The sequence below is a fragment of the Sarcophilus harrisii genome, chromosome 3 (assembly GCF_902635505.1).
Source record: "Sarcophilus harrisii chromosome 3, mSarHar1.11, whole genome shotgun sequence".
Taxonomy (NCBI): Eukaryota; Metazoa; Chordata; class Mammalia; order Dasyuromorphia; family Dasyuridae; genus Sarcophilus; species Sarcophilus harrisii.
In genome coordinates this window covers 308,912,275-308,939,723 of record NC_045428.1, presented here as the reverse complement: position 1 = coordinate 308,939,723, position 27,449 = coordinate 308,912,275, and the positions used below count along the sequence as shown (strand labels likewise).

At 33.0% G+C, this 27,449-nt stretch overlaps 1 protein-coding gene across 2 annotated transcripts in view; it reads left to right on the top strand.

Annotated features, from left to right (window-relative positions):
• STAG1 (stromal antigen 1) overlaps positions 1-27,449 on the top strand; it is a 202,059-nt gene that overhangs the window by 111,361 nt on the left and 63,249 nt on the right. For both annotated transcript variants that reach the window (XM_031959783.1, XM_031959784.1), the window contains 2 exons: positions 17,680-17,797; positions 22,454-22,557. In XM_031959783.1, coding sequence (XP_031815643.1) covers positions 17,680-17,797; positions 22,454-22,557 — 222 coding nt within the window. The remainder of the gene's footprint in view (positions 1-17,679; positions 17,798-22,453; positions 22,558-27,449) is intronic.

The window sequence follows — 27,449 nt, the reverse complement described above, 5'->3', positions numbered from 1 at the left end:
CAACTCAGCTTAAAAACATGTCTTAAATCATTTGTTAGGAAAATACAATTTTAAAATCATTAGCGACAGTATTTTTTCCTACATTTGAAGTACATTTTAAAAAAATTTTGATCTAAACCAAAAAAAAAATTATCTTGATTATATATTGTTTGATTACTGATGTGTTTCAGACATCTCAAACTGGGTTGTCTAATAAACATTTTAAACTCAACAAGTCTAAAATAAAACTTATCTTTCTCCCTGGACCTTCTTTTCCTACTCTATACTGCAGAGGATAACACCATCCTCTCTGACCCTCAGGCTCACAACTTAAGAGTCATCCTGGATACTTATCCACTTCTCACTCCTATAAGCGGTCTATATTGCCAAGGAGTGTCAAGTTCACCTTTATCTCCTCTGATATTGCTACCATTCTAGTGCTAACCTTCATCACCTCTCACATATTCTATTTCAATAGTCTGTTAGTGACTTCCTCAAGTCTCCCCATATCAGTCCATCCTCAATTCAGCTGCCAAAGTGATTTTTCTGAAGATTAAGTCTGACTTATTAAACTCTAGAAACTCTTGTCACTTCAAGAATCAAAATGAGGTCCAAAGACTTTCCTAGCTTAACCTCTTCCTTCCTTTCCAGTCTTCTTGCACCTGACTTAATACCACATCCTTTACAGTTCTGTGACTTGCTTCTTCCATCTCTGGCATTTCCTCTAGCTCTCTTCTGAAATGTTCTTCCTTCTCATACTGGCTTGCTGACTTCAAGTCCTCGCTCAAATCCTATCTACAAGGAAGCCTTACATCACCCTTCTGCTTTCCCTCTACTAATTATTTCCTGTTTATTCTGTAGCTTGTTTGTAAATATTTGTTTGTTTGCTTTCTCCCTCATTAGATTGTGAATTCATTGAGGACTGGAACTTGCTGCCTTTGTTGCACTTCTTTTTTCTTTTTTGGGGGGGTGGGGAGGTATCCCAGGGCTCATTATCACAGTGTCTTTGTACATAATTGGTGTTTAATAAATGCTTAATGACTGACTGAATGACTAAACATGAAGAAGGAAGAATATTTATTGATCAAGTAAGATTATATGAGAATCTTTGATCATTTAAAATTGTTTTTTACACAAATGCATAAATTACTAAAGGTGAATCTCATTTTCAGAAACAAAAGGTTAATTCATGCAGTCAGAAACGTTCATATGTATAAATGAAGTTTTGATTACTCACATTATACAGTTATTTTGAATTTGTGTGTGTGTTTGGGTTTTGTTTTATGACTTCACAAAATAATATCTTCTAGGGCTATTTTAAACAGAATTATTCTAAGTATTTGTGCTTGTTTATGGGTCATTTAACTTTTTGAAAGTGAATGTAAGAAAATTAGAATTAAATACATTTTAAAGTTTACTTAATTAAGATCAATAGAAATGAAGGTATGATGGTGTAAAACTTTAATGTAAATCGATCAGAATATTATATCCTGGTTATAAAAATATTATGTAAATACAGCTTTGCAAAAACAGTTAAAATAAACTACAACTGCATCTAGGCTTTCTGGCTTTTTTTATTTCTGTCATAGATGACCAAATGAAGTTTTAACCTGTTCCTGGGAATGTGAAATATCATGATAGGATTTCCTTTTGGTTTCAACTACTATGGCATTTTATTAGCCAACAATTATTTTTAATCCAATAAATATGCACTTTCAGCTCATTCAATGATATCTAATTTATAGTTGCTGTAGCTTTGGAATATTTATAACACAATAATGCCACAATCTGTTTTTAGGAACTTCAGTTATTCCTTCTTATATATATTTTAAACTATAATCATATTAGTGTTTGGTTATTGGGCTAACTTTTCTAACAGATTGTTGCTGTGGGTTTTTTTTTTTTAATAACCTTCCCCCATACTCATCATATTGGACTACCTTGATTTTATCCTTGTCTTAAGGATCTGACTAGGAATTCCTTGATGAGGAAATTTCTTCTAATAATGTAGATGGACATCTTTCTTGCTGCTTAAATTATTAAAGAGTTGCTTAGAGCCCTGAGAGAATAAATGCCTTCCTTGCACAAGGGCACATAGACTATATTATGTTAGAGGTGGTATTTCAATCTAGATCTTTTTGGCTAAATGACTAGCTCTTCCAACTACTGTACCAGTAATCACTAGTATGAGGTTCTAATATTGAGAAAAGTCTTCATTCCTCTTGAAGTTGTATGATCTTTTCACTAATTGTAGGAAATAGCCACGTGGAATTATCAGAGTATCTTTCTAACTTTTCTCAGGTGATGAGGAATTATTTTATTGTCTTTGAACTTGTGTGGGATGTTGTGAGATCAAAAGCATTTTCTATAGTAGTTTCCACAACTGATAGCAATAAAAGGTTCAGTGGATTACATTTCTAGAAAAGATAAATAGAATTCTGTATTTATTTAGTATTGTAATTTAAATTTGTCTTTGTTATTTCAATATGAACCTTTGTTTGGTGATATACTGTCATTAGTGAATTGCCAAGAATAGTGCTCAGTGGAAAATTTCATGAAGGAAAAAACTAGGTTACTTAGAACTAATTAGAGTTCTTTGAATATATATTGCCTCCATGGTTTCATCTTCAAATTTCCTCTCTCCCCTCCTTTTCAGGGACTCTATTTTGCACATACATATAAGAAATTAAAGAGATAGGGCAACAAACTTCTCCAATTTCTGCACTGATCTGCTCATGCATTGAGGCTCACCACACCTTCTTAGGATAACTGCTTTTTAACAATTCCAGGATCCAGGCAACATGATTTGCAGTTTCAAGAGTGAATCTGTGGAGGCAGTATATTCAAAGAACTTCATTGATTGGTAAGTAACTTAGGAGGGAGGGGACTATACAAAACAGTGTATTTAGTACAAAAGGGTGAATATACATTTATTTATCTTTATATTTTCCTATCTTCAGTACTGATGGGACTTAGAAGAAAAACACCTGGGTTAGAGAGGTTTTTGAAAACTGCCTCAGTTATCTGTATTCTTTAGTGAATAGGTAGCTACATTTTCTGGATATCTGAAAGCCTTAACCCTTTATATATTCAAACTTTTTTTTACCTGTTTGTGGCATGAATTTTTTTTTCAGTTATGCACATTCCTGCATTCATATGTAGTGTAAACTAAGCATAATTTAAACTTCAATATTGAAGCCTAATTTTTTTTCTTATGTAAAATGGTCCTTGTACATTTTTTGTCTCTTTGTTATGATTTCTCTTTATTGCTACCACTCTGTCATAAAAAATTTTTAATGCTATTACTATTCTTGCCTATAGTTATCTCTTTCCTTTCTCCTACTTGGCTATTTCTAGTTTAATCCATAGTTAGACAACTTCTAACCAACCATGTTAGGATTGTGGACACATTAAAAATAAATATGAGTCTATCTAAAATGCATGATTTTTAAGGCCTGGACTTAGTGGCACTTGATTGTTCAGAGCCTTTTAAATTTCCTGGATCACAACTGTTTTCTGAACAGATAAAAAGTATCTTAGGATATAGGTAAGACAATGACTATAATATATTTTATTGTCATCTCTAATCTTTACAATCTAAAGTACATTTTCTTTTAAAAAAAAAAAGAATCCCTATTATCTTAAAATATTTATCAACTCTAATATATTGTTATAAATGATAGGAACAAACAAAATCCCACAAAAATGGCACTTTTTTTTTGCATAAAGATATTGTTTAATTGAATACTGATAGTTATATGGTTAATACATTTTGAAATGAGTAATTTGGCATCACTTAGTTGCCCTATAAGGAGGACCTAACTCACATGGGTTGATCAGGCTGCTCTGGTTGAAGGCAGAATGGCTGAGGAGAACTTGGCCAAGTAGAAAAAGTTAATTTTCATCACATTGATAGGTATTGCTGTATTTATTCATGTGATTTCTCCTCTTTTTTTGTTCCACTAAGAAATGTGGATGTAAGTAATGATTCACATACCTCATATTTGCTACCCTTGAAAATATTTATTAAATAAATCTTTGACTTTCTTATTTAATAATATGCAGCAATCAGTGATAGAATTAAGTGACATCTCGAATTTCCAGTACTTATCTTTTCCTTTATCCCTTTGTGTCCTAAGAGGACTATTTAAATAGGAAAAGATTTGTAGCAAAGAATTGTAGTGATATATGTATAAGGTATTGTTTATGTAGTAGAATATTTGTGTTTGGGTAGGGGTAGATATTTTTAGTAAAACTGAGTGAATCAATATTTGTAGTATCTTGTCTGACTCTTCATAATCTCATTTGAGGTTTTCTTGGCAAAGATGTTGCAGTAGTTTGCCATTTCTTTCTCCAACTCATTTTATATGTGAGGAAGCAAACAAGGTTAAGTATCTTCTTACCCAGGGCCATACAGTTGGTAAATGTCTAAGGCCAGATTTGAAATCTGAAGGCTGAGTCTTCCAGATTCCAAACCCAGTGCTCTTTCCATTCTACCTTAAATCATTTTAAGGTGGTCTTCGCTTTTTATACTTCTACTAACATTTCATATTTAAAGCTTGAGCATTGTAACTCAAGAATAGGAAAAGGCTGCTGCTGTGCCTATAGCTCACTGCTCTATGTCTTCCTTCAGATTTGTAAATTCACAGAAATTTCAAACAAATGGCCGTGTCCTTAGAGCTTAGTTGGAGTTTTATTACATTCTCTACCGTGCATATTTACATAAACATATAACTCTAGTTTACAATAAGGCATAAACAGTAAAGGAGAGATACAATAGAAGGGTGTTTTTTGGTACAGTAATTAGACAACAGGAATTGTATGTGTGACTGTGGTACAATAGAAGGGTGTTTTTTGGTACGGTAAATAGACAAGAGAAATTGTATTTGTGACTGTGGTGTGAGTTCTGCTTTGTCACTTACTGTTTGACCCTCAGCATGCTGCTTTCAAATAAAGAAACTGAACTTGATGACATAGAGGCAGAATTAAATTTGGTATAAAGCAAAATTTCTGAACCATCGGTCGATGACCATTTCTTGAAAAGGTTATTAGTGAGTTCTTGTTCAGAGATAAGTTAGACTTCAGGACTTCTTTAAGAACACTGGACATAGGAATTTGGAAGATCTTGATTCAAATTTCATCTCAGACAATTTTTACCTATGTGACCGTAAGCAAGTCATTTCTTACTATTAGTTCATTTGTAAAATAGGATTGATAAATACCTGTTACTGTGGGGCTCAAATGAAATATCAGTATCATTATTCTTTTGTGTCACTTCCAGCTTTGAAATGTTATGATTCTTTATGAGAAGGAACTAAAATAGGAAGGGTGACCATTTACCATTCTCCTTCCCCCCATCGAGACAATAAAAGATGATAAACATTTTGTGGCATCATAGATTATGTCTTAACAGATATCTTTTTTCTACAACCCCTCCACATATAAACAGTTCTTTAGAAATTATAGCAATAAATTAACTCATTTTACTGAACTATATTCAGTTGGCCTCACACATCCAGTTCCACCTTTCTGCCATCCATTTTAGACCTTGTGGAGTACTCCTTTCCCTTCCCCCTACAGTTTTCCAACTAACAAAGCTCTAACTTGTCTTCAGAAAAGGGTGGAGTAATTAAATACCCTAAGGCTCCATTCAACATACCAGGACTAATGGATCAAAATACCCCTTTTGTTGTCTCCTTATATTAGAATGTAGGCTCTCCAACATTAGGGATTATTTTGCTTTTGTATTTGTATTCCTTCATTCCTTCATTCCTTCATTCACCAAAAGATCCTGCAAACATAACTAGCTTTTTGCCAGTTTGATCAATGCGAAAATTACAATTCCAAAACTGAAAATAATTAAGACAGAGAGGGGTGGAATGGTATGAAAACAACTTTCTATATTTGTTTTTAAATTGAAAGGAGAAATAGATGCAAGTCCCATATGGAAAATATTAAAATCCAATGAATGTAAACTGAGTGCTCAGATAATAGCTTTATACCTTTTTATTATGTAAAATTTCTCTATAAATTTCTATGACTAGCTCTTGTGGAGGGGGACCATTAAAACCTCTTTATTTATACTGTTTCTCATGCCTTAGAAGATGTTTAAATTTTGGTTTGTCATTTTAATCAAAGATTTGTATTACTTCAAACTTGAAGAAAACCATTTGGCTCTTTTTTTCCCCCTCATACTCTGAATTCAAATGTAGCCTCAGATACTTCCGAACTGGGTGTTTCTGAGCTAGTCATTTAACCGCTATCTGCCTCAGTTTCTTCAAGTATAAAATGAGAATAATAAATGTACCTACTTTCTGAGGTTGTTATAACAAATAAGATGAAGTCTTTAGTATATAATAGGTCACTTACCACTTCCCTCCTCTTTGTGCCTCTTTTTAATCACTAAAAATCACAAAATTTTATGTGGCATCTAGAAAAATCTTATTTTGTAAAGTTAGTCATAGAGTCCTGCCTGGCCAAGGGGAGTCTCCTAAGCCTTCTGTTTTTTTTCATGGATATAAATACTGACCTTAAAACTGGTTCAGTGTATGTTTTTCATCTTATTTCTTCTCTCTTCATTAAATATACAACATTTAACAACTCCATCCTGTTATACAGCAGACATAAAAATCATGACAACATAAATACCAATTATTAGCAATTTTTTTAATTCATAAAGAGAGGAATCATAAGGAATCATCCTCAAAGACATAAGACCTGGGTTCATGTATCTGCATCTGATACAAAGTTAAATTCTCTGAGCCTTACTTTTCATCTCCTTAAAATATAGAAGGATAAACTCTATGGTTTCTAATATCCCTTGCAACTGGTACTAGGTAAATCAAAAGAGAAATTATTAAGATTGTTTTTTTTTTTAGTATGGAATCACAACTTCATATGGTTCCCTAAGTATAGTTATGTACTGCTCTTCATTGACAAACATTCTATTAAGTGGAATGAGAAGACTGGAATGAGGCGGGGAGGGGGGGATAGAGTCAAGATGGCAGAAAGTAGAGAGAATACTGCCCTGAGTACCCACAGCTTTCCCCAGAAACTAGATCAAGCTTCTGAATATATATATATATATATATATATCAGTTCCTTTTAAAAAGTTGATTTGGCAAAATAGAAAAAAAAAAATCCACTGAACAAAACAACTCCTTTAAAAGTATAATTGAACAAATGCAAAATGAACTTTAAAAAAGCTAACTGAAGAAAATAACTTACTAAAACTTAAAATTGGACAAATAGAAATGAGTGATTCAATGAGAAATCAAAAATCAGCCAAACAAAATAAAAAAAGTGAAAAAATATAATAAAGTATAAAATAGCTCATTGCAGGGTGGGGTGGGGGGAGGTGGAGAGGGGGGCTGACCTGGAAAATAAATCCAGGAAAGAAAATCTAAGAATTGGACTACCTGAAAGCCACTATTGGGAGAAAGGGGGGGAGGTCTAGACAATATCTTTCAAGAAATCATCAAGGAAAACTACCTTGATATCCTAGAACCAGAGGGTAAAATAGTCATTGAAAGAATCTACCGATTACCCCTGAAAGAGACCCCAAAATGAAAATTCCAAGGAATGTTGTATTTAAATTACAGAATTATAAAGACTAGAATCACATTCTCCATAGAAACTAAATGTTTTTTCAGTAATGTTTATCTAACACTTTGATGACCATAGGCTTCATAAGTGATCATTGGATTTTAGATAGATTTGGAGCCTGAAGGAACTTTAGAGTTCAAACTTTCATGTTTAAAAATGAGAAAACCAAGGTATTTTATTTGTCCAAGAGTAGTAAAGGACAGAGACAGAATTTGAATTCTGGTTCCAAATAGAAGATACTTTCTTATGTTGTGTACTTTCTATAATATTTTAACTCTAATGCAGCATCAGCTTGGCAGAAAGTAAATATGGTTTCTTGCCCAGTTAGATAATGTTCTTTTGTATAATTTCATGAGACTCACCACCTTGATATCAAGAGTTAAAGCTAGTTATGTTTGCAGGATCTTTTGGTGAATGAAGGAATGAAGGAATACAAATACAAAAGCAAAATAATCCCTAATGTTGAAGAGCCTACTTTCTAATATAAGGAGACAACAAAAGGGGTATTTTGATCCATTAGTCCTGGGATGTTGAATGGAGCCTTAGGGTATTTAATTACTCCACCCTTTTCTGAAGACAAGTTAGAGCTTTGTTAGTTGGAAAACTGTAGGGGGAAGGGAAAGGAGTACTCCACAAGGTCTAAAATGGATGGCAGAAAGGTGGAACTGGATGTGTGAGGCCAACTGAATATAGTTCAGTAAAATGAGTTAATTTATTGCTATTGTTTCTAAAGAACTGTTTAATTATAAATTAGAAAAGTACATTTTAATCTGCTATGGTATGAGGTACAATTTTTGTGTGTGTGATAAGAGACCCTTTCTTTGAGTTTGAGTTATAGTTTTGTTGTTCTGTTCCTATATTTTGTCGTTTCCAATTTTTTGGTGACTCCATTTGATGTCTTCTTTGGCCAAAGAAACTGCCATTTCTCCAGCTCATTTTACAGATGAGGTAAACAGGCTTAAGTGACTTGCAAGGTCATAAAGCTATTAAGTATCTGAGGGCAAATTTGAACCCAGGAAGATACAGTCTTCAGACTTCAGACTCAGCACTCAATCCACTGTGTCACCTAATTATCCAGTAGGCTCACAAAGAGGACTAATATGAGATGGCTTTCCTTAAGTCTAAATTTAATATCAACTTTTGATATTTAAAATTTGCTGTGCTATTGATTTTTTAAAGCTATAAATGATATTGATATTAGTTAAGTACATGAATCTTACTAAGTAAAATCACTGCTTCATGTTCATAAAAAGAAATGATTCTATAAGAAGTTTTTGATATAACCTTGAGTGAAGATTAGAGTTCAGGGTTAGGAGTTTTTAAGCCCAGCCTACTAGTTATAGTAGCCTAAAATCAAGATTTAAGTTTTCTAGCCTCTCCACCAAGAAAGCAAAGACCACAGCTTACCCACTTGTTTTGTTTGCTGTGAATCAATTATTAGTTTTATCTAATATCAGTTTTTCAATACTGATTAAACAGAAATATGAAGAAATTTTAAAGAACTTTAAACTTAAGGAAAGGTCTCTCAGATTAGGAGAGTGAGGAAGAAGGAACAATAAAAAGTATCACCTACAATTAGTTTTCTCAAATGAAAAATTTCCACCGCAATAGGGCCACCCAGGCATATGATATAATATAAAAACTAATTGGGGAGTGGGGAACAAAGGAGGGAAAATAACTTGGAGGTCAGTGGGTCTTTCTGAATTGGTCTTTACAGAAACATGCCATACATGCCAAGAAAAAGTCTGTGCACCAGTGAAATGGAAGATACCAGACCCAAACAAAAACATTGCAATAAGCAAGTGCTAACTGGAAGCTTTGCCTCTTATGCCATAGATCCAAGGTAGAATGAAAAGAGAACTTGCACACAGTGATGTCAATGACATTCCCAGGTAGGAAGATCTCTGGACAATAAGGGAGGAAGTTCAAAAGCCAGTTGTAGCAATAGTAGTATAGTTTAGGCTATGCAAAAAGCAGGGTTTCAATTCCAGTGTCTTAATTTTATCTGCAGAGACACCAAGGTCAGAATCCTAGACCAAAGACAAGGCTACAGTTATGCCACTTTATCAATAGACCTTAAGCTAATAAGGAGAATTCTCTTTTTATACAGACCCAAAACCAGGTCAGAAAGTTACAGAGTTGTGACTTAGCTTTGAATCAGACTACTTTGGTAATACTGAAAGGCAATCTGTTTCCCTGTCCACCACTGAGAATCTGGAATAACATAATACTTAGTGCTCCAAGAAAAAAGCAATAGGACCAACCCAGACCTTTCCTCCAGCATTATGGCAGAACCTAGCCCTAACATAAAGTCCAAAGTGTGGGAATGAAAAAAACAAATTGGAAAGGTAATGAACAATCGACACAGAAGAAACAAAACCTTTCCCAAGCAACAAACACTCTGAAAATTAGAATGGACAAAATAGAAACCAATGATTTCATGAGCTGATGATTCTGTCAGAGACTTAAGATATTTTTAACAAAGCAAAAGTCATGGGCAGGGAAAGGGGCAGGAATCTCATAGTGAAAACAACTAGAAAACGAACTAAGAAGAAAAAAAAAATTTAGAATCATTGGAATATCTGAGTATCATGGTCAAAACAAGAACCTATCCATCCTACATCCAGAGATCTTAAAATAAAACTGCTCAGAACTTAGACCCCCAAAAAAATGTGAAAATAAAATCTGCCGGTTACTTCTTAAAGGAAGCCTTAGAATGAATAGTCTCAGGACCATCATAGCCAAAATATAGAGCCTCTGGTTCAAAGAAAACAATACCTATAGCAGAATGATAAAGGATTCAAATGCCAAACATCATATACAGTATAATCAGGATCATATACAATTTAGCAGCCACTATTGTAAAGGAACACAGAACTTGGAATATATTATTTCTAAAGCTAAAAGATACTAGCTTACAATCAACATAACTTATCCACTAAAACTTGGTGTAGTTACAAAATGGGGGATGCAACAGGATGGGGAATGGACCTTTTGTGACTCCCAAGCATTTCTGATGAAAAGACCAGAACAACTATAGTTGAATTGAAGGAATAAAAAGTACTATAACAAGAGAAATAAGAACAGTTATAAAGAACTAAAGAATAAATTGTTTACAGTCAAATTTAGTGAAATAATATATATCTCTCTTCGAATACTACACTCCCATCGATGGCCATCCAATTAAACAAGCCCTCAGAGTGGTTTTGTATATACCTTGGTGATCCAAAGAAAAGAATGGAAAGAAAAATCAGGGAGAAATACTATACATATGTTGACATCTTCATAAATAAGAAGGAAGGAGAAGGGGGGTGGCTGATGATTACATACAGGTCAAACAAAAGAAGGATATACACATATAGGTATATTGAAATTCTTTAACTGGACAGAAAATAGGAAGGAAAAGGGAAACAGAAGAAATCAGAAGCATAGTAATTTAAGGAAAAGTTTGGCCCTAAGTAAAGCAAGCTCTGAGGATGTACAAAAAATATTTCTAGCTCTTTTGTACCAAAAAATGGGAATCTAAGTAAATCTCATTAGTTGGAGAATAAGTAAGTTATGGTATATAAATGTGGTAGGATATTATGCTAAAAATTCATATCAGCATAATACTCTAGTTACAGAGATATCAGCATAAAACTCCAGTTACAGAGATTTAATGGCGAAACATACTACTACTCCTAATAGATAAAGATTTCAGAATGCATATTCTTTTGGATACTGCAATTGTGGAAATTTATTTTCATTGACTGTGTTTCTGTAATGTTTTTTTTTTTTTTTTTTTTTTTGTCCACAATGGAGGAGGGAAGAGTACAATGGGGTTGAGGAAGAAAAAAATTGATATTATTTAATTTTTTAAAATGAAGCTTTCACTTCCCTTAAAGTTTCTGTAATTTTCTATGCTAACAGACAACTCCTTGTTGTTGAGACAACTCTGAAACACAAATTCCTCCTTTTTCTTTACCTTTCAATGGATAAAATTATCATTAAGGCAAGTATTGATGCATGAAATTGTTAATCCTTTACTTTTGGTAGAGGAAAAGTTAAGGTATGGGTCTAAATAGATAAAATCTGACATCTATTTCCTTTATTTACTCCTTCTGTCCAGATATTCTAAGGACAGTAGTCTTTTTTCTGTCTCCATGTTTCATTTCATAAAACATTTTATTTTTATTGATTTTTTTTTTTTTCACCTTGTCTTCGTCTTTCGGTATAATCCTCTTTCCTTCCTCATGCAGAGTCATCTTTTATGATGAAAAAGAGAAAGGAAAAAAATTTATTCAATATATCACTGAATTCAACATCTACTCCACCTTTGGAAAAGAGTGCATAATCAATCTTCTCTTCGAAGTTTGTTATACCGACACAGAAGTTTTGTTATTTCCATTTCTTATTTTGTATTTTTGTGCTATTGAAGTTATAGGCATTTCTTGCCATAGAATAAATTGTTACTGAGAAATGGTCTTCATTGGGAGTTTATTTAATCTTTAGTGATTTCCTTTTCAAATATAGGGACATAGTTATATAGAATGAACATCCAAATAGCCTCAATTCAGTGGCTTTGGTGTACAGGAAATCATTATTTGGTCTAACCTATGGCTTAGCTGCTAATTTACCAAGGAATTATATGCAAGTCATTATTTCTCTCGGTTTTTGTTTCCTTATGTATAAATGAGAGTTGGAATTGATGTTTTCTGGGTCTCTTCAGGCTCTACAATTCTGTGATTCATTATTATATTACATTAAAAGTAGTACACATAATGAGAGATTCTAATGTTGTTTGGCCTCTCCTGGAAGGATTTTTTTTTTTCCATGACTATATCCTGCCTCTGTTGTGCTACCAGAAGCCACCTACCTGACTGTGGCTGCTGGAGATCCAACCCAGACCTGCAGAATGGATCTCCTCATGTGAGAGGATGATACAAGGAGACTGAGAAGCAGTTGCTGTTCTCTGACCTCTCTGACTGAGAAGCATTTGCATTGTCTAACCTCTTTCCTCTTCCCTCTGCAACACCTGATAAAGCTGCCTTGCAACTCCTTCATATATTATGATTCACAGCTGTAGAGGCTCTCAGAGAATTGACCTATCTCTTAACATGCTGCCTCTACATTTGTAGTTCCTAAAACTAACTTTACCTAAATAGGAATAATAGCTGGTAGAATAAAACTGCAATATCACATTTTGCCTCAGTCTAAAAATTCATTATTTTGTGCTATTGATTTATATAAAATTAATCAGTGCCCTATTTTCTCAATCTTTAAAATTTTGTTAAATTATTTTTAATAAAGAATAATTGACTTTTTAGGGAAAAAGTAATTATCTTTTTTTAGAGGTTGAATTTTATATACTGGATGATTATTGAGTTGAAGGTTTTCTGAGGGGTGTGAGCTTAGAAAGATGGTCAACACTGGACTCATTTGAAGAATCACTTGAGTATAGTTAGGAGTAAAAACCCTTGAGGATATGAGACTGATTATGGAGGAAGAAGATTAGTATTAAATCTTATGAAATGCTAATAGTTTTGATAGGGGCAAAAAAATATCCAGGAACAAGAAATAGAATAATCTGAAAAGATAATTGAAAAATCAGAGCCCTCACCTCAAAAATTTATTATTTTAGAGCTTGCAGAAGGAGCATTTTAAAGGGAGCTTATGGAGAATGTTCAACATTGTCATTTAGAAGATCCACAAGAGTAGAAACTGAAAGAAAATTGAGTCAGTGAAAAGATATGATTGAATTTAAACAAAACAGTTTCACAAAAATAGGTTAGTTTCAAGACAGAGACAGTGTATTTCTAGAGACTATAGATGTAAATTACTGATTCAAGACATTTAAATATGAGGGGCATGATAGCAGCTGAACATTACTTTGACTGGACTTCATAGAATTTTCACCGAATAGAGTGCACATTTTATAGTGTTTAAATACTACCCATCAACAAGCATTTGAATGCCTACTATGTGCTAGACACTGCTATGTACTAGGGCTATATAAATCTATAAAAAACTATCAGTTCTTAAAAAGTGGTGAGAAATTTGAGATAGGAGGACAAATTAAGAGGCACTTTTAGTAAATTAGATGAAAGGAGATTCTGGTTTGATCTAAGATGGGACCTAATTAAATAGAATAGATTTATTATAAAAATGTTATGAAGCTAGAAATGATAAATTGTACAAAGTGAGTAGACATGTTAAATGAAGCAAAGCATGATGTTAAGGACAGATAATTCCAAAATTATAAAAATTTCAAACTTTAGAAAAACTATCAGTACTTTTGTCAGAAATAGAAAAGGTTGGAAAAGAGATGATTTGGGGAGGGAATATATTGAGTTCTCTTGGACATGTAGAGTTTGAGGCATTGAAACACACTGAAGAAACTAAGACTCCATAGATAGCCGTCTAAGTAATGTCATTTGATAAGGTCAGTGAACAGCTGCAGTTAGGCACTAGGATATAGATTGTACAAGCTTTCAGAAGGGACTGAGAAGATATGGCTAATCAAAGTAGGTGAGAATTAGGAGAAAAGAATGCCACATAAACCCTGAGGAATTCAATCACAGTAGAGAAGTTAAAAAAGATGAGGGCTGAGAAAAAGATTTAAGGTGATAAATCTGAAGAGAGCAATTGTCAGACAAAGGTCAGAGTTTTGGGACTATAACATTGGAGAATATCAGGGCCTACTGAGGAGTTTTTTCCTTTTTTTTTTTTTTTTTTTCCAAAGGCAATAAGAAAATATGGAACAAAATAAAACAAAAAAAAATTGTCATGTGTCCATCAGAACATGGGGGAGTATTCGAAATATGTAACAACTAATGAACCTTTCTTAACGATGAGAAAGTCTTGGTTATGTTTGAAGACATTAGAGAAAGAAGCAGTAAAGAGGAAACAGGTCAAGATTGGGGATGGAAGAGAATGATTGAAGCTTCAATCTTTTGAGGGGAAATGAGATCAAAGCCATGTGAGGGATTGGTCTTAGCATGGAGAAGATCCATTTCATTATCCAAGATTAGAAGGAAGAAAAAGAACAGAAAGCTAAGTATTGGAGGTGGAGGAGTTGAAAGTAATGAGATTTGAGTATAAGTTTTTAGTCATTTAGAAGGTACAGTTTCTAGAGCTCAACTTAATTTAAAAAGCTATTGAGCACCTATTAGACTTGTGCTAAGCATTTATTTAGTTTACATTCTACAGGGAGCACAGTATATGCAGAAATAAATAGGTTCTTTCTGTACACACACATGAATCCACATAATATCAACACAAAATTTCAAGGTCAGGGACAAGGTAAAACACTTGGAAAAATCAGGAAAGGCCTTGTTTATGAGGCAGAATTTGAGCTATAAACTTCAAAAAACAGGACAAAGAACATTCTGAATGTAAGGTACAGTGCAAAGAGCAGTTGGGACCATGGAATGTGAATATGGAACATTAAATAGGGCATGTTTGCTGGAATTTATCAAGTATGTGGAGGAGGAGTATAAAATCAAGTCTAGAAAGAGAGGTGACAAATTGTGAAAACTCTGTAATGTTGCATATATTTTATCTTTGTAGTGGAAAACCCCTAAGCTTTTTTGAATAAGATTGGTTTAGGAATATCAGTATCATACTTTTGTATAGGACTCAGGATTTGGAGACCAATTAGAAAACTATTAAAACAATAATAGCTAGCATTTATTTAGCACTTTGTTTTTAAACAAAGTACAGTTACTGTCTCTTGCTCACAACTGCCCCTGGAAGATAGGTACTATTATTATCTTCATTATAACAGATGCGGGAACAGGCAGGTAAAATAAGTGATTTGCCCAAAGTTACACAGGTATTATGTATCTGAGACAAGATTCCAACTCAGATTCTCCTGATTCTACAATCAGAATCCTATCCATTTTACCATATATATAGCTGTAGAAAAAGATTATGATGACCTAAAGTAAAATGGTACCTGTATGAATATAGAGGAGGAGATGGATTTTAGAGACACAGAAGTAAAATTAATAAGATCTAGCAAAAGAAGAGTTGAAGATGATCTTTAAGGTGATGAAACTGTGTGACTAGAAGAATGGTGGTATCCTTAACAGATTATAAGGAAGTGACAGGAGTAAATATATGGGTCAAAATAATAAGTTCTTTGAATGGAGGGCAGCATTTCATACCAGAAAATATTATGAATTTAGAATGATGAGACCTGAATTTTAATCCTCGCACTTACTATTTTGTTACCTTAAGTAAATCTTTCAACTTCTGGGACTGAGTTTCCTTATTTTTAAAGTGATAATTTTGAACTTGATGACTTTTGAGGTCCCTTCCAGCTCCTCCTGTGACACTCCTGATTTTTCTGACACAATCTTTTCATCTTAGATGTGGCTCCAACACTAGATCTTCAGTTGATGAACTCCTGGCCAGAACAACCAATTAAGGAAATGATCTCTCATCCTTATCCACTCTCTCCCAGCTCCCCCTTATCATGCTCTAGACTTCAGTTTTCCCTCCATCTGGGGATTGGCCCATTGAACTTCAATTTTCAGTTTCCCTTTGTGTTTCTTTCTCAATTTGAATTTAATCTCATTAAATGTAGGTATCTTCCCTTGAGGTTGTATTTATGTTCCTAGGACTTAGCTAGGCTGGCACATAGTGAGCAATAAACAAATAAAAAGCAAAATAATAAATTAATTAATAAAGTGGGGGGAGAGATTTTCTGTTCTTAAAAACTTTTATTCTTTCAGGAGTATATACTTAAGAGTTTATGCAAAAAAAGGAAGAGAATCTACTTGTATTTCATTGGTTTCCAAATTCTAGATCTGAGGTTCTTTTCTGAAACAATACAGTATTTATATAGATGGAAATATATTGCTCAAGTAAGACATAATAGCATGTTTTATGTCAGTGGACTGCTTTCTGAAATAGGATGTTTCCTGACAAGTGAAGAAGTGAGCAGAGGCTTTATTTAATCCTCCAGAGATGTAGAAAAAATTCCTGTTATCAGTGAGGGTCTATTATAGGGAATAGGTCAATGAAAAATAAAGTAATGTTTTTAAAAAAATCAATAAAGCATCTAAGAAATGAAGTAACTAAATTCTCTACTATAGATTACACCTTCCTGCATAGCCTGCAGGTCCATAAAGGCGACAGGAAGCTATAGGTGAGAGAAGTAGATATTAAGAAGCAAATACCTTGGTATTGAAAGTGATGTACATCAATATAAATCTCCCCTTAAAGCATGCTTGTCAGAGGAAATCATCTAGGAAACAATGAACTGGGTTCCTTGTAAAAGTTTATCATCAGTCACCAATTAATTTGAAGATAATAATTCATAAATGGGGAAAAATTAGTAGGGGGGCATTGCAAATGATTCAGATGATTGTATGTAAGAGAAAAGATATTTACAGGCTAATATGAAGCTTATTGCTTTAGGATCCTTTTGAATATTTTATTTTAAGCATTGTTAAGGAAATGGTTTCCTCCTAAAAGATATAGACCTTCCAAAATTTATTTTATTATTTATTTTCTAGCTCAATGACTAATAAGAAGGCTGTGTGTAATGGTATATTGAAAAGAGAACTGGGCTTGAAATTATAAATCCTTATTTTTTATCCATTGTTTTAATCCCTTACTAGCTGTGACACCTTAAAATTAATTCTCTGGTCCTAAGTTTCCTTACCTAGAAAATAGGAACAATAGCAATGATATTTATATTATATGTCTGTTACCTAGCTACATTCAGAAAATCTCATCAGCAAATTGGCCACAAGTTTCATCACAAGACTATACAGGTCTGAAGATAAAATACAAAAATTGTAAGTTATGTTCAAAGAGGAGGTGCCCATATAAATGAAGTTATAAGTCATTGAAGTTTGGAAGTATAGCCATTGTACTACCTACTGCCCAAAGGCATCCTTGGGAAAGTGCTTAATTTTTAAAGTTCAGAATTATTCTGAGTTGTGGTTACTTATTTGTAGGTAGTATCTTCTGGCTTTTATATTTGATCTTAAAATCATTGAATTTAAACCATTCTAACAGTGATTGAAGTGTTTGTTATCTCAAGTTAATTAGTAGCTTATTAATTACAGGTACTTCTAGTGATTTTTGACTTGTTGTTTCTAGTTGCATGAACATGCAGCTTACCTGGTGGACAGTTTGTGGGAAAGCTCTCAAGAACTATTGAAAGACTGGGAATGTATGACAGAATTGTTATTAGAAGAACCTGTCCAAGGAGAAGAAGGTATAGTATTTTGAAATTCTTATTTGAGTTATTTTTAATATTTTTCTCAATTGAAAATTACAATAAAATGCATCATTTATAAAATATTTTTCATGTAAAGAGGATTTTAATTTTTTTGTTCTGCATTTCAACTGAGAAATTGTGGTTCGATTGTAACACATAAAAATACCATTTAATAGAACTGTACTTTTCCTACAAAATTAAGGGGGCAAAGTTCAAGGACTTAAGGATAGCGATAAGTACAAAATGAATCTGAATATCCCAGTAATCTCAAAATTGTTTCCAAGTTTGATACTTATACCTCATCTCAACAAGTTTTAAAAAATACCATATAATAATCTAGTAAGCTTACTTTCTTAGTTGTTTGTAAAAATTCAACTAATTTTGTTATTTCCTGGAATATTGAAACAATATTTTAAAATATAAGTTCCAATTCATTTTTAAACATTTGTGTGTGTGTGTGTGTGTGTGTGTGTGTGTGTGTGTGTGTGTGTGTGTGTATTTTCAAAGAACTTATATCCACACAAAAAGTTAAATTGTATCCCAATCTCCCATTTTTAAAATCACATTTTCTTAAAACCAAAAAATGTAATGAGAGCAATATTGTTTGCCTGGGTTTGAAGGCAACGATATGATAATACTGACCACGTGAGAATATTTTGATTATTGCTCCATAGATTTCATTCATAGTTGTTTTTTTTTTTAATCTTGTACTGTTGAGTATTGGCATCTTTAACATGTTAAAAATAGTACAAATGTTAGTACAAAAAATTCTGAGTTTAAAACTTTTATTTTAAAATTAATTGTTTGTCTCTGGGAAATGAGTATGAACCATTACATAGAATTCCCAATCCCTCTATTTTTGTCCACCTACATTTTTGATTTCCTTCACAGGTTAATTGTACACTATTTCAAAGTCCGATTCTTTTTGTGCAGCAAAATAACTGTATGGACATGTATACATATATTATCTTTAACATATACTTTAATATATTTAATATGTATTGGTCAACTTGCCATCTGGGGAAGAGGGTTAGGGGAAAGGAGGGGGAAAATTGGAACAAAAGGTTTTTGCATTTGTCAGTGCTGAAAAATTACCCATGCATATATCTTGTAAATAAAAAGATATAATTAAAAAAAAAATCATTGAGGGAGAAGATGAGAGAGGAAAAGCAAATGCCTACTAATTGAAAGTTAAATTAAATACCTTTAAAAATCGCAAAATAAATAATTGTAACTGTGGTAATGGGATTTCTTGTAGAAAGAATTTCCTCGACCAGGACACAAAAGCTTATTTATTTGCCCCATAGTGTAGCTAAAGTGTTTTCCTAAATAATGAAAATTCTTCTTTGTATTTGCATAAAACAAAGTAAATTTCTAAGTCAGTCATATCCCTTTTTTCTCAAATTAAGAAACAAAGAAACAACCACAGAAACGGGGTCCAAAAATGAATTCTTCACCTGTGTGTTTGGGACATTTATAAGTTGGGAACTTAGCTATACTGTGACTAAGTCGTGATACAACATTGACTCAGCTTATTCTCAAAAATAGTATTAGTTTCTCTCATTTTTTTAAAATAAAGTATTAACTACTGTCTCTTATAGTTTCTTTTAGTTTCCAAAATGTTAAGCTTGTTAATAAAATTATTCATTAACATTTAAATAAGTAAAATTAATTAATGCACATCTCTTTACCAAGGGAGCACTACCTATTTTAGGTTGGTGTATTATGATTTAGACTCGGTTATCATTTGTATTCTTTTCTGCTAAAAATCATAAGTACATTGTTTGCTGGGAAGGATATTTTGAAATCTTGAGTTTGGATCCAACTTAGAATATGGCTCCATAGAATTTATCAACAGAATTGATGTCTGCTGAGGAAAGGATATTTAGAAAATATTCTCACTACTTAGAAGTAGAATTAGTCCCAAACCATGCATATCCATTGCTACATCTTGATTTGCTACCTGTGAGTATATAGAATACATACATACTCCTCTGAATATTTGGACACTGACTACTGCCTCTATGAGCTTCTTCATTATGGAAATGGCAGGGCTTTCTACTTTCATCGAACAAAAATAAGTTAATTGATTTAAGCATTTTATTGTTTTTAATGTGTTTCATATATGTACGTATGCAGTTTTGCTTACAGGAATTTTAGATGGTTGGGGCATTGTCTTCTGGAAGAAAAGAAAGCTTTTGTTAGTAAACAGATTTGAAATAAATTTTTTGTGCCTTTCTTTAATATCTTAATATCCATTGATTTATCTTCTGATTGTAATTTTCTAATGAAATAATGTTTGTGAAGCACTTGGCACAATGCCTTTTACATGGTAGGCATTTTATACATGCTTATTCCTTTCTTTCCCCTTTTCTCCCAAAAGAATTCCAAGGTTATTGGCTACTTTAATGTTCTAAAGAGAACTTTTTCCATTTCTAGTACTAGCTAATCCCTGAAATACCACATTTCATGTGGTCTCTTTATTAGTTTGTTATGAGCAACCTAGACATGTTTGAAATACATTTTATATCAATGGAAAAAAGTTGGAAATTTGTTCTTGATTTGAGGTGGCATTAATGTGAAAGGAATTTGTGTGTAGGCATAGATAGAAGGAAATATTGGTAAAGCTTGATGACTTGTTAATTATGTGGATATTTAGTTAAAAATTCTTAAAATGTCCTTAATATAGACAGTGGAGAATATTGTGAATATATATAACAGGAGTGGAAGCTAGTGCAGGGGAGTACAACTGGAAAAATAATTTTAGGTTTTAGAAATGTTGAGCATAAGATGCTGCCTAGAGACATTCAAGGAAACTCCATTATGTAATAAGAAATAACATGATTAAAAGCTTCTAAAAAGCTCAATCTTGAGTACAGATTTGGAAGTCATTTACATAGAAGGCTATTTGGAGCTATGGTAATAGATGAGTTTTTTGAGTTCAGATGTTGAAGTATACAGGTGGCTGAATTGATGACTGATATTTATGTCACACTTTATTTAAAGTTTGTGAAGCACTTAACATGCATTATATCATTTGAGCCTCACAACAGTACTTTGAGGTAAGTATCTACCGGTATTATTATCCTAATTTTAGAGAGGAAAAAATCATGGCTTTCAGAGATTAAGTAATTTTTTTTTTTTTGGCTGAGACAATTGGGATTAAGTGACTTGCCCAGGCCACACAGCTAGGAAGTGTTAAGTGTCTGAAATCAGATTTGAACTCAGGTCCCCTTGACTTCAGGGCTGTTGCTCTATCCACTGCGCCACTTAGTTGCCCCCTATTAGATGTCAGTAGTTAACTAACTCTTCCATATTCTAAATCTATCCCCTTCATGCATTCCTCTTCTTTTTTGTTGTACCATAAAGAATACCTTCAGAGAGGGTTCAAGAGGAGGAAGGAGGAAGTCAAAGGAATTTTTAAAGATAATTTCATATCACATAACTAAAAGGAAGAGATTTTCACTTGAGACACAGTATAATCAGCAATGTCAGTTATAATCAAGGAGTTAAGTAATTAAGAGTTGAACAAAAGTCATTTGATTTATTGATTAATAGATCACTGGTGACTTTCAGGAATATAGTTATATAGTACATGGTGAAGCTAAAAGTCATTGCAGAAAATTACTAACTAAAAAAATACTTAAGGAATAGTGCTAGTGCCTGGAGGTAGAATATTTGTTTTCTGACAGTTCATTGTATCCATCTTGAAAAGGGAATTATTTTGGCTATTTGGCCTGTCCTTGGACCTTTAGAAAGCTATCTTTTAAAACCATTCAGTTATTTTGGTTTCAGATAGTGTAATCAAAATAATAGGTATTTAGGTTAAAGTTAAATTATAAGTTCTAAAAGATCTGCCTAATTTCCAGATTTCTTAAATACTTTAATAAATGCTAATTGAAGATTAGGAAGACATTTACAGAAACATATATTTACATCTATAAAATACGGTGTTAATCCTCATGATTTCTAAGGTCCCTTTCATACTTTAAATTCCAGTACAATAGGAAAGAAAGGAGAGGAGGGATTCAAGGCTTACACTTGTGTTTGTTTTCTAGCAAAAGTTAAGGGAGTTTTGGTGTAATGGAAAGCTTTCATTGGGAAAATATTTTTACTATTTCATTGGAAAAACTCCGAGATAATTTTTTCATTTTGATCACTTAAGAACTATATAGGTTAATTAACATGAACTCCCAGTAAATTTAATAAAATCTGAAAAAAAGGACAGGTTTTTTCCCTTGGTAAGTATCAATATGTTATAGTTAGTCCAGAAGTGATCAGTGATGCTGATAACATCGAGGCAAAAATTTATGAGTTTGACATTTTTTTCAAAATAAGTAAGCATTTTAATTGAATGGTAATATACTTGAGCTTGGGAAACTATGAGCTTTTGAGTTGTACACTTTGAACCTTTCTGGAAAAAGGAAACTATAGGTACAGAATGTTATATACACTATCAAGTGTCCCATCGGGATTTTCTTTTTATTGCCATTCTTTGTTGTCATGAAGATTTATTGGGCCCAGGAGTGAAAACCAAATTAACTGAATTTTGTTTATAGTCAGTAGTGATGATATACAACTTTCTGATTATCATTTTGTTTGGCTTATGATTATTGGAATACAGCTAATAATATTATTTTTCTTTCACTTCAGCAATGTCTGACCGGCAAGAGAGTGCTCTTATAGAGCTGATGGTTTGTACAATTCGTCAGGCTGCTGAAGCCCATCCTCCAGTGGGAAGGGGGACTGGCAAGAGAGTAAGTTTCATTAATATTAGTGGAATGCAACAGAGTAGCTATAAAATAAATGTAACTGGCAGAGAAATGCATCTAAATTACTTTGTTAATTAGTTCCTTGAATTAAGCTCTAAGATGTATTTATCCTGATATAAATTCTTTAAGTGTAGAATTTTTTTAATTGTCCCAATTTTTCTTCCCTCTACTTCCTACCACCCCAACAAAGAAAAACAAAATCCTTTAAAAAGTTAGCATAGTCAAGGAAAACAAACCCCCTAAATATAGACATTCTAAACTAAAAGTCTCTATTAAGATTCACAGCAGTCTCAATTCAGAATCTAAATTTTTAGATACATTTTACTTAATTTGGATTATTATTGCTAAGGAATTCCAAGTGTCAAAAAGAGAGAAATGTAAAAGAGAATATTGAGGTTCTTTATGTACTTGTTTATTCCTCAGAGGTTCCTAAGAGAAATATAGTACTTATTATGGAAATTCCAGGTAATTGCACAATCTTTATTAATGAATAAAATGCTTGCCCTGAATCTTTGTTTTCTTTTCTTTTCTAACCATAATAAAAATAAGAACATTGGATTTAGATATGAAAGGGACCTTAGAAATTTTGTCAGATATTAAATATTTCATTTTATAGAGACTGATAGCAACAATAGTATCTCATCTTTGTAGTTCTTTATTTTTGGTTTTTACAAATCATTTTCCTCTCAAGAACCTTACAAAAATGTAGATAGTACAAATAGTATGGTACTCATTTGATACATCCAGAATACTAAAAGCTCAGGGATTTTGAGTGACTTGCCCCCAGTTACACAACTGTTAAGAATTAATGTCAGGACTTGAACCCAAATTCTCTTAAATCCAAACTCAGTGTTACTTCCATTGCACTCTCCTGCCTCTCAAAAGAAACTGCTTTTCATCCTCTGTCCGCACTGTGGAAGATTATTTTGCTTCCTAGGAACCTTTTCTGTTTTTAATAGGATTGCCTGTCTTTCCATTATTCTTCTTAATTAACATTTCTAAGGTGGCTTCTTTTGTCCTCCTCCCTTTGATGCTTTCCTTAACCTGCCTGAGAAGACTGAGGGTATGGAAAGTAGAATATGAGTGCCTACAGAGAAGGTAGTGTGACCTAGTGTAATGTTTTTTTCAGTCCAAATTATACTTTGGAAAGTTATAATGCTTAAACTTTTTACTACAAATTCTGCCCCACAGCCTCAGTCGACTGACTCAGACAAGAATAGGAGACACAGATGCACAAGGAAGATTCAGTTTTTCCTTGCTTTGTTTTTCATACATATGGTTTAAGAAGTAAGGACTTATTATAAATTATTATTTATAATTATATATATATATTTACATGCATATATATAATTATCATATATAAATTATATAAGTATAAACATTTTTTGAACTGATTAAAAATTAACTGCTGACTAGTGCTAGTGGAAATGCTTTGGCAACTGATTGGTGGATAGATTGGAGAAGGGGGGAGACTTGAGGCAGTCAGTCCCACCAGCAGGATATCATAGTAATCCAGACATGAATCAATGAGGGCCTGCACTAAAGGGGTAATAGTGTCAGAAGAGAGAAGGAGGTGTATTCAAAAGATACTGCAGAGGTAAAATCCACAGATCTTGGCAACAATTTTGATGTGGGGTACATGGTGGTGAGACATAGTGAGGAATCTAGGATCTTAGGTTGTAGACTTGAGGAAGAGTGGTGTTTCCTACAGTAATGATGTTAGGAAGAAGCAAAGATAATAAGTACTATTTTATACATGTTGAGTTTAAGGTGTCTACTGAACATCCATTTCAAGACTCTGAAAGGTACTTGGAGATACTAAATTAGAACTGAACAGTGAAGCTGAAATAAAATAGATTTGAGAATTATCAGTGTAGAGATGCTTAAATCCATAATGTAAGTTCATCCATGATGAAATCACCAAGTGCAATAGTAAAACTATTCCTACTTCTTTGGGTATCCTGAACTTGTCAGGAGATCCATCAATTTTTTATTGTCTGACCCTCTTGGTCCTTGCACCAAGCCATGGAACCCACTAGAGAATCAGAGTGGAAGATGTTTTTCTGATATCTGAATTTGGAACTCCCAATGTTCTTTCCTGTAGAAACCTTAATCTACCTTAGATCATCTATGTTCCATTGCCCAGGATATTAGCAATAGCTGCAGAACTGATTGATTCTGCTGCCCCTTATTCCTTTGTCTCTATTTTAGCCCTAGATTTTAACTACCTAATTCTGATAGTTAAGATAAAAAGTGAAGTTAACTGAGGCCATTACATCAGATCACATTGGGTGCAATGTTGGTAGCATAAATTGGACACTGGAACTTTTTGGTTTCAGAGTCCTGGATCTTTATATTTGACACTCTGCCCTTTTGCAGTTATCTTGCTTAATATTTCCTTTGATTGCTCCCAAGCCCTCAAACTCTTGTGAACATAAATTTTTCAGTTTTTTTCTCTAGTCTTAAACCTTTTTCACCCCTTTTCTCTTCTGAATTCTTTTAGACTTATCTGCTCTACCATAAGAATTGGGACCATTGTGATAAAAACCTTTTTTTGTTGTTGTACAGTATTTTTAAATTGCTATGATAGTTGTTACCAAATAAGGCAGATTAAATGTTAAAACTTCTCAAACTTACCTTCAGACAATTAAGTTGAGAAAAATAAATACATTTTCAAGCTGCTTTCTCATTTCATGATTATATAGTAGAACATCAGAAGAAAGTTTCCTAAGAAATATTGCTTTTTTCCACATACAGACTCTTCCTTAGGGTCAGCAGGAAAGAAATACAGGATTTCAGGACAAAATGTAACATTTCACCATGTTACTGAATAATGAAAAGGAAAAGAGAAAAGTCCATTTCTCTCCTAAGTTTACTTTTAATAGGAAACAGAACAGATTTTCTCTTCAGCTCTCTTAAAGGATTCCTCAGCAAAAAGTCCAATCAAAATTGTGTTCCTGATCTATAAAAGGAACAGAATTTTTGAAAAATGAGGATAAGAATTGTCTTCATATGCATGTTATATTTGGCATTTAACACAGAATCTTATAAGTAGGATACATGCTGAGTAAATACTGAATTAACTTGTTCAAAGTCATCTAGCTCATTATTGGCAGGGCTACAAATCCTCAATATCTGATTCTGTGAATCCAAATACACTGATTTATACAGTATGGTCTTTGCAAAATATCACAATGATTTAATTCTAAATAAATATTTAACAGTGATCTAATATCAAGGGAAATGTACAAATACCTAGACTTCTTCCCTTAAGATGTGCAAAGCAATATATTGAGTTTGTGGATCATCATTTCACATTGTAAAATGATCTAATACAAACTTAGAAGTTTTCAGAACATTAATAGTAAAAGCTAACATTTATTAAGCACTTAATGTATACAGCATATTATATATTTCTTCATTTGATTCCCACAACATAAAGTAGTTGTTACAATTATCCCTATTTTGTAGATGAAGAATCAGACAAAGAGACATTAAGCAATTTTCCTGGGGTCACATAGGTATATGTGTCTGAGATGAAATCCAATCATCTGTATTACTCAGAAACTTAAGGTAAAGTTCCACACAAATAAAGCCGAAGTGTGGCAATAAAAAATCTAGTATTTTCTGTTACTATTAGATTGCAAAATCAAGGGATTGCTTCTTCAGCAAAATTGTTTATAAACTAAATAAGCTGGTCAGTTTTATAGCATAATAATTTGGGGAGAGTTTAGGAAAACTGTCATTGTGGTATCATTCCCTACCTGTGCAGTATTAGAAAAAATTATTCCAGGACCTTTCCCAGAGTCAAAACTAGTAAATCTTAGTGATAGTATTGAAACCCAGGTCTTATTGCCTCCTACCCAGTTCTCTTATTATGGTACACTGCTTCTTGGGAAGGGAATTCTTCTCAGAGAAGAATTGCAATTCCAGAAACAGTCAACAGATCTGGATCTGGTAAAGAAAAAAAAAAAAGCTTAGGGTTATCATATTTTTATTATAGTTGTGATAGGTCACATAGGTCATGATTAGAGAAATTTTTTCTTTTGAAAGACACTGGTCCACATTACAAATTATTGAGGATCTCACACACACATTAAAAGCTACTTATTTGCTGATTTGTGGTTTTTGTTTCAAGGTTGAAAGAAATATGTTACTGAAAATTTCCATTTTAAATTGATAATCAAAACAAAATGCTTCCTTAAACATGACATGATTAATCTCTCACTCTCACTCTCTCTCACTTTCTCTCACACACACATCCCTATATTATGTCCAGTCAAGAGAGTGACAAGGAAAAGATAGGAATAGAGATGAATAAAATGGAACAACAGCTAAAGATTAAAGCAATAGAGCCCACAAAAAAGGAAAAACCAGAAAAGGGATTTCCAGAGATGCTGACTAGGTACAATTAAGTATTCAGTCCTACTTTTTATCTGAATCACGGGCATCGGGGTAAGCTGTTAATTTCTCTCCAAGAGTGATGGGCTTTCCAGGAAAAACTCTTTCTTTTCAAGTTTCAGATTGTATTTTTAACTCTTTCATGGAATTCCATTGGACATTTGCACAGGTATGAAGACATGTTATAGGATTTAAAAGTAATTTGTTTGAAATTTGAAACTTAAAGGCATCTGCCTGTTTATCAGCTATGTGATTTGAGGTTCTTTATATCTTTGGGCTGCAAAAAGTCTTATTTATAATTACAATGAGCACTAAGAGTACTTTGCAGTGACTTGGAGGGCATTTGGCATGTTTGTGTTGCTGCATACAATGATCTCAATATTGTCTATCGGTGCATTTTGTTCTTCAGTCTACAGTGGCTTGAGAAATACCTTTGTATTCCTTAGGAGAGGCTTAGTAGAAAGTATGGTTAGTTC